Genomic DNA, 9,180 nt, shown 5'->3' on the forward strand with positions numbered 1-9,180 from the left:
TTCACTTTATCATGCCTGCATTGTCAATGACCTAACATCCATGCTGGCAGTTCCCTTTACAGGTTTATGGTTTAAAAAAATATCCGTTGGGCATTGAATGTTTAATGTGGGCATTGAATGTTTAATGTCATCATTGAACGGAGGACAAACAGAATGCCGGTAGAATGTGTCGGCATACAGACGTATAGAAATCCTATGCCGGAATATGGTTTATTATACACATAAACCATAACATTTTGACACTCAATTCCGGCATAGCATTATATTATATATCTATGCTAGCGTTGTAATGGAATTCAACTATGTTAACAAAGCAGGCCGGAACTGTAATTTATTTCAAACATAATCCTTGTCGCAGGAAGCACGGATGCACTTAGCACGTGCATCAATCCTTTAAACCACTTGGTGACCCAAGTGGACGAGTTATAGTCTCGTGAGGGTTTACATAGAGATCTACCCACAAAACCTTACCAAAAACTTCCTTAAAAACCTAACCAAAAACCCCTAAAAACCTAACCAAAAAACACTAAACCTATCAATCTTCTTAAGAAGAATCCATCTCCGGTTCACCCAGCTGATGGTACTCCGCGACTTTGTTACCATGTGGTTCACGCTTTCATCAAACATGAATGCTTCCCCCTTTTCCTGTAAGTAACGCGCTTTCACGGCTTCATGCTACAAAAACAACACACAAACTTAGTTTATTACACAAAAATTGAAAAGAGTGGATTGTGTCGAATTAATCATGAAGATGCTTACGAGTTGTTGAGGGGACAATCTATCGTGGGTAGCGCGCGCGATCCGGTGTTTGATTTTTAAATACTCAACCACCGCATCTAGGATGATGTCGTGTCGTTGCTCGATTTGTTTAGCAGTTCTTCCTTTCGGGTTACCATAATCTTGAGTAAATTTGTTAAAAATCTTTAACCACATGGAATCCCACGTACTGTTATCTATAGTTGAAGGATGAGTTTCGGAGTACCATGCTTGGGTGATTTCTAAATCTTCTTCGGAGTCAAACGATGCCATTTTTTATATGTGGGAGTAGGTTCTATACTAAGGTATTTATATATGACTATTCTAGAGTTTAGGGTTTCATAAGAACACATGAGTTTGTGGTAATTGGGTCCAAGTAGTAGCTCTCTTTATATAGATAAAAACCTCAACGACTAGTTTTTTTTAAATCAAATGTATCAGCATTGACGCCAATATGAACTACGATGTCGGTACCTGATTCCGGCATTAATGACTGTTACAAATCATTGCCGGTACTAGACATTTTCTTTACAGAGATTGAGCCCGACCTACATTTTATGCCGGCATCGATTCAACAACATCATGCAATGCCGGCACTAACTATCGGCATCGTAAGTACTTCCTCGACCATGATGGTACATGTCAATTTCAAAAAAAAGGCTAGTTTTTTGAAAAATGAGACCGTTGGAGCTTCATTCTATATAATACCCCCCATTCCTTTGGAAAAATTTACACAAAGCACCCACCAAATAACAAAAATCCTTCTCTGAAGAAAGCAAGCCTCAAAAAATAGATCAATCAAGCACGGTTCAAGCTTAACAAGCGATGGGAGATTCATCAACAAGCTATATTTGCAAACCACCATCAAGCTCTACTTGTAAAGTAAGTAGATTCAACATTACTAACAATACATGGACTATTAAAATCTTCTCTACTAGGACGTATGACTAATATAATCTTCTCTTACAGAGTCATCATTGCAGCTGTCAAATTTGCAAGTCACCTTCTCATCGAGCCATGGACTGTTCAAAGTGTAGAAGCTGTGATGGGACACGCCGGTTTTGGATTGCAAAAATTGATGATGCTGAAAATGGAAGAATGTTTCTAAGGTGTTTGAATTACCCAAAGTTCGAAGAGTTTCAATGGTTTGACAAGGATGTTGAACTAGGAGAATCAAGAGCAAACCACAAGAGACAATGCAAGCCTATTGATGGGTGTGATGGGTGTTATATGAAGGGAAAGGAATATGTTGAAAGAGAAGAAGAACCAATGAAGATGGTCCTTGACACCCCCATTCCAGACAATGTCTTCGAAGATATTCGCGAGAGGATCAAAGGTTCCGCAATTGTTGAAAAGGGATGGAAATAGATTATGAGATCATCTTTAACCAAAGTTACTTCATTCCATGTTTTTTAGTATGTTTTAATTTAAAGTTTCAAATCCAATGTAATAGATTACTTAGGAATGAAATAAAAGAGCATTCAGAATGGATTTATAATCAATACCAGCATTGCAGTTTTATCCAAACCAATGCCGGTTTTCTGGAAAAACTATCAGACTGTAAGAAAATCAGAAATCATAATTCCGGCATAGATGAAAAAAAATACTTCCATGTTGGCACTGTTCAAATTCTATACATGAACTTGGACCCTTTCATCCCCTCTTTCCGGTATGGTTTTAGAAAAAAACTTCAATGCCGGTACATGTGGCGGCATGGAAGTATAATTACTTTTACATGCCGGAAGCTTTCCCGGCGCTGTAGTACCTAAACGTTTTTTATGCTGGCACCTCTGGAGTAAAGAAAACTTGCAAAGAAAAAACATATCACTAGAAATCTAAACATGTTCAACATAAACCAAACAACTGGATTATGCTTAAATGTTCTTAATCCAGGTATCATAAAACCAAAAGTAAATCAAAAAACTAAAGAGTTAACCAGGAGGTACAAACAAAACAAGTTCGGAATTGTTCAAGACGTAACAACCACCATCCAAATGAAGAAACACAACTAAAGAGTTAATCACTTGGTCTTTTGCTTCTTGTGGGCCGCCACCTTCCTCGTTTCCCCGATCAAAGCTTTTGAACTTGGGTGTTCAACTCTATCAAGCTTTTCCTCGACTTCCCTCATTTCTTCAAGGGATAGCACCTCTCCTTCCTCGTACTTACAACCAAACATCTTCTTCAACTTGCCAAGCCGACGCCGCTATTTTCATACATCCAACACATATTTAGTATATATATGATAATATATATACTTGTGTACATTAAACGACTAAGCAATTAACAATACTTACTAGCAATCCAACGGTCTTATTAAGTTGGGCCATCGTAGGTGGTGCCTCTGTAGGAGTTGGAACGATAGGGTTTTTCTGAGGTGGAACTTGGACGTCGTCCGGGCGCACGACAAAGGGATGTCACCATTCCTGGTAATAGTCGGCATCAACTTCATCACCATTTTCCGAAATCTCCCACTTACTAATATATACCAAATGACGTGGTTTCATATCCCTACAATGTGTTGGTTCAGGATCTGGGTCATACTCTACCATCAACTTTGTAGGATTTTAAAGTCACCGAGGAAGGTCAAGAACATAACATTGAAGAGAGGTCGTCTTAATACTAGATAATTGCTTATATCCAAATTGCCGCATTACACGTAGAGGATCACCTATAAAGTATCCCTTTGGGTGGAACAACGACTCATTGTAAAATGCAACTTTATTAAACCTTAAAAGTTGGCGGTTTCCTCTAGCCTCCCTGTAAGGGTCGAACACAACATCTTTGGTAGTCATCGCATCTAGAGCCAATCTCGTATCAATCAGTCTACGATTATTACCGGGCTTCGGAATATCGTTGAACTCGTATCTCTTGGCTCTAGGGTCCTCGGGGTCGTCAATGTGTATGATCTTCAAGAAGGGGCAGTTTGTGAACAATGTTGGGAATTGTTCATAAGCCCATACCTATACCAATGTGGAATGATATATATATATATATATATATATATATATATATATATATATATATATATAAGAAGCAGTAAATTTTGTTTCTAAGTTCATAATAAGGGTACATGTGAACAATATACATAAAAACATAAGTTTCAAAAAAAAATTTACCTGGAGTAGAGTGAAATTCCCGACAAATTGGTTTGTAACAGCCTTGGAGGCCCCTATCATCTCCGCCATCAAATGTTCCATTACCACGGTGCCCCAAGAATAGGTAAAGACCTCTTCCAATGGATCCAAGTATTGAAGGTGGCTTGCACTAACCCTGTTGCCACTAGCGTCAGGGAATACCTTAGTGCCCAAGATGAATAACAGGTACGCAGTGGCTGTATAACGAATTTGTGCGGGGTCCAATCTATCCTTCAAACTTCTTGCCTGCGTGTTTTCAAAGGTCATCTTAAGCAGCGTCATCTTGATGGTCTTTGTACTACTAGCCTTAGATACATAGAAGCTTTCCATAGACATTTTGTAGTCCCAACCCAACAACTTGTTAGTCAGAGCGTGCAACTTCGACCATTCTAGGTTCGGACACTTATCTCCTTCTATAATTGATTTTCCGGTAATGCTCAAGCCTAGAATGTTCTGAGCATCATTAGGGATCAAGGTCATCTCCCCAAACGGGAAGTGCATGGTATCAGTTTCACCATGATACCTTTCTACGAAGCAATTGACTGTCTCAAAATCACCCTTCACATAATTTTCAACCAAACAATATAGGTCAGAATACCTTACTAATGTTTGGACCTCTTCACATTCCTTAAACAAATCCCAATTAGACACGGCTTGGTTTCGGCAAACACGCACAACCTTCTTATGATCCTACATTTAGGAGACAACACAATTAAGAGATTTTACATAAATACACAACAATACATATGCACAAGATAAAAAATTCTTATATAGGTTTGATAGATAGTACGAGTCCACGAGTCCTTGTACCAAATAACAATTTCGGTTGTGGAGCTTCACCCCAAATTCTACCACGAGCAAGGACAGGTATCATGTCATCAGTATGAGGAAGGTGCGAACCTTTAACTTTAACTTTGCCTTTTCCCTTGCCCTTGCCCTTTCCTTGTGTCGGTTGTTGACTTGACCCAACAACTTCCTTTACAACTTCAGTTTGGGTTGCTAATTGACTTGGATCAACCTCATTATCTTCGTCCTCCTCACGTTCCTCTTCGTCTTTCTCATCGTGCTCAACTGTTCCAGTAGGTTCACGGATTACGAGTCGACTACGGTCACGACCACTCTCCCAAACTTCACCTCTTGTATTCGCCCCCAAACGCTTGTTGCGACCTTGTTCTCTCCCTCGAGGAGGCAGAGAGTGAGGAGTACCAAGACCGTCCTTCTTTCTTTTATTAATACCAGCATCTTTAGTTTTTCCTTTGTTAGCTTCCGTGGCTCTAGTCCTATATCAAAAGACACATGAAATGAATATAAGACAACTCCCTTTCATTCTTAATATCGGCATATATTCACGAAAAACAAACCATGCCGGGAAAAAGAAAACGACATAGTAATTTGGCAAACACATCATGCATGTACACCATTCCGGCAGTGAACAATAACTATCGACAATGCCGGTAACTCCTAGAATGTTCCTGGATACCAAAAGAGCAATACCGGCATGCACGTAAAAATTCAACTCCATGCCGTAACCAGGTACCGACGCACATTGAAACCTAAAAGCAATGTCGGTACTGATAAAAATTTCTAGGGGTTTCCTGGATACCAAAAGAGAACTACCGGCATGCTCGAATAAATGAAAACCAATGTCGTAACAGACTACCGGTGTAGTATTCAACCTAAATCCAGTGTCGGTACAGAACATTCAGTTTCAGATGATTTTAACATCAGTACCGGCATTGTTTTCATACAAAATTCAACGACGTAACCGTAGCTCCCCCAAAGCTAGCAGCTGACTAATCCAAAAGTTTAACTAAATAAAGAGGAACTGCGAATCTAATTCAATTACTTAAATATTCAATTAAGAAATCTGCTACAAAACTTAACCCAAAACTAGCCCCGCTCAGAAATATATATATATATACAAGAACTTCTCTCAAATGATACATATATAACAGTAATTTGGTATACAAATAGAATATACAACATAATAAACATAGCAAATGTTAACCAACTAATGAACTCAACTCCTCGAAGCTTCCGCTGCGCAACTCTTATCTGTCTCTGAAACTGAAAGTGAGAATGGGTGAGCACATCATCCCTAAAAGGGGTGCTCTGTAGGAATTAACATTTAACTTTCATGTAATCATTGAAAATGATTTGAAAATAATTCATGTGTTTCCCTAAATGTTAAAGCGCAATCAATTTCACATAGGTAAACAATCATGTATATGGAACTAACTCCTTCCAAAAAATATATAATATGGTGACTCGTACCGCACCTATATAGCTATATGGTGACTCGTCCCGCACCTAGTGATTGCATAAAAGCTCGAATTCATGTAGATATAAATAAAGGAGCAGTATCCTATATACCACAGATGGAAATTCTCATTTCCCAAACAATTCATAAAGACAAACAAATCATTACAATTCCTTTCCAAGCAATGGAAAGATTAAAAGAAATAACAGAACTTTCGTAAATCAAAGTTAAACAATGCTGGGAAAGCATAACCAAACAATGCATGAATTTTTTAAACATAAACTTTTGTAAAAGAAAACAACAATAATCACAAAAGAGTTAAAAGTATTCCCACCTCTTTTGATGACAAGCCACGCCTACCTCGAGATCCACGATCCACTGGTTCATCCTTTGAATAGATCGTTGTTAATAAGAACTAACTGTTAATCACACGAGAACTCTAAGATTCTAGCCAAAATGGCTCACACAAGTATCATACAAGTCCATCTAATGGTTCTAAGTCCATTTATGACTTTACACATATTCACTCTCTATCTTTAGCATAGCTAAGGTTCACTAATTCAATTAAGTTGGTTTTATAGTCCATTAGTTAAGTCTTACAAATATCTACAACTTTTGTAGAAGAAGCCAAAGGCTAATTCGGACCGTAAGGGTCCAAACGTCGAACTAAGAAAACTAATCCTAAGCTCAAGTCTACTAAATCGGCCCATACTAAGGCCTGGTCTAATTTGTCAACTAACGGTCAAAGGGTCAACTAATAGTCAACATCCAAGGTCAGGTCAAGGTACGGTCAAGGTTAAGTCCACTAGTCAGGTCTCTAGGTCAGATCGGTCAAAAAGAATCAACTTAGTCAATTAGACTGATTCAGGTGAGTCAGGTGAGTCTACTCAGTCAGGAACTGAGTCAGACATAAATGAAATCTTAGTCAGACCGAATATGTTCAGTCATACAACTAACATTTCAGGACTGAGCCAAAGAACATACCAAAGCTTCTTACATCTTTACATTCCCACAATCCTTATCACAAACCAACATATACATTTCAATTAAACTTCATGATTTAACTTCAACTACAAACTTAGCTTTACCTGCAAATGCAGTTGTAAGCTTCTACTGAGGAGATTCATTTCAACAGACTAATTCAGATTCTTATCTACCCTTCAACAATTCATTTATTTCAACAGAATCCCATAATTCATTATACAATTGTAATTTAAGCATTACCTGCCATTGCCGTACCAATCCATACTCTTCCTACATACACAATTCATCAATTGCAGCCACTTTGTAGAATACTTCAGCTGAATTCTAATCAACACAGTCATTTCTATCAACAACACTGCCAAAACCATATCCTATAGCTCAGCTACAATGTCATAACTAAAACTGCCACCATTACAACATCACCACCAAGACTCACAATACAGCATAAACCTCTCCACCAGATTAACACCACCCCCATTTGAGTTCATTACTACCAACTGTAGTGCAATTTCAAGCTACACCCACCAACTGGATCACTCCCAAACGACTTCTACCATTACATACAACAACAATAGCACCAGACTCCAATTCAGATTTAACTTCCTACCACAGTTCACCCATTAACACCACCAGTTCACTTCCAAACCCATACCCATATAAACAAATCCAGTTCACAACACCTGCAATATCAGTTCACATTCTTTCCATACTTCTTTCACCACAGAACGATTTCAACACACTTTCACCTACAATTCAAGTTATCCATTTCATATTATGCTCATCCTCTCAACTCAGACAAATATATCTTCATCTCAATTAGCTCTACACCTCAGCCCAATAACCATCATCTCAACATTCACCAATGCAATATTCCGTAATGCTCAAGGCTCCATTCTTGTCCTGCACAGTCAACCTTCAACAACCACAACTGAGATAACAATAACAATAATCTGCAATACCATATTCACAGCACAACCATCACAAACTCCAATCTTCATTATCATATACATAAGCTCAATAATAAAATTGAATAGTATTCTTAAATTAACTCAGCAAGACAATTACCTCAGATATCCTCCTCTTGTTTGAACCTTACCACTGAATTCATCTTCTTCAAATTGAGTTCATAACTAAAATTACAAACAGGAACCCTAATTCCCAAATATGCTAAGAAACCTAATTTCTAATTATTTAAATCTTCAATTTCTTCTTTAAACAGCTTCACAGCATCAATCCACCGACTACCCCTTTGTACTTCATCTATATGCTGCTCTAAATCACTATCAATTCTACTCAAACCCTAATTCAATTTGGGGAAGAACATCAGGAACCCTAATTCTGCAATTTCTTAATCAATCTTCAGAACAACTCCACAACTTTCATCAAACACCAATTAAAAACAAACCCATCTTCTAACTTCTCCTTAATCACCTTTAATCGAATTGTCGATCAATTATAGAAACCCTAACTTTCTAATTCTTCTCCGAGAACTGAAAATCAACTGTTAATCTTATTCCTTGATATCAACTCATAATACTCATCACTAACTGTGTTACTTCATCCTCAACACAACTCAAATCCTCAACTGAAATCATTACTCATAAACCCTAGTTTCTTTCTCCAACTCACCCCCTTCTCTCGAATCTGAATCAACTATTGATAACCTCAATATCACCAACAACTAATATGTGATCTCATAACCTAATCTCGTAACATAATTTCATCATTCAAATCTCTCAGAATCGCCAGACAAAGAAGAACAGAAGAAGAAATAAGAGAAGAAGAAAGAGAATAAGAATGAAGAAGAAGAGAAATTATGAGTTATCTAATCGATTTGGTTCGATAAGACCGACGAGGGTTACTCGGACACCCAGCAATTGGATAAGGGAAGCCAAGTTCGGCTTAACTGGAAATAACAATCCTACCATTCGTTTTAATCTGATGATATCTTCTTCGTCCGATGTCCAAATGACACGTTCGAGTAGTCCATTCTGCATAACTTTTCGACATTTATTCAATCGTACTAGTTTTGTATCTAGGTCGTTG

At 37.9% G+C, this 9,180-nt stretch overlaps 1 protein-coding gene across 5 annotated transcripts; it reads right to left on the minus strand.

The window, feature by feature from the left end:
* Window positions 1-4,418: 4,418 nt before the first annotated feature.
* On the minus strand, window positions 4,419-8,933 carry LOC113345413. 5 transcript variants are annotated; one of them, XM_026589188.1, is made up of 4 exons: window positions 8,200-8,933; window positions 7,375-8,047; window positions 6,485-6,538; window positions 4,419-5,170 (listed from the first exon to the last, which is right to left on the minus strand). In XM_026589188.1, the coding sequence occupies exons 2-4, from the start codon at window positions 7,500-7,502 to the stop codon at window positions 4,657-4,659; spliced, it is 696 nt and encodes a 231-aa protein (XP_026444973.1). In that variant the 5' UTR covers window positions 7,503-8,047; window positions 8,200-8,933; the 3' UTR covers window positions 4,419-4,656. The 5 variants fall into 5 exon arrangements, with proteins under 5 accessions (XP_026444973.1, XP_026444974.1, XP_026444972.1 ...); XM_026589189.1 differs by having other exon boundaries at window positions 4,419-4,580; window positions 4,701-5,170; window positions 7,375-8,933; XM_026589187.1 differs by having other exon boundaries at window positions 7,375-8,933.
* Between the last annotated feature and the right edge of the window lie 247 nt (window positions 8,934-9,180).

This window comes from Papaver somniferum, unplaced genomic scaffold (genome assembly GCF_003573695.1).
Source record: "Papaver somniferum cultivar HN1 unplaced genomic scaffold, ASM357369v1 unplaced-scaffold_81, whole genome shotgun sequence".
Lineage (NCBI taxonomy): Eukaryota > Viridiplantae > Streptophyta > Magnoliopsida > Ranunculales > Papaveraceae > Papaver > Papaver somniferum.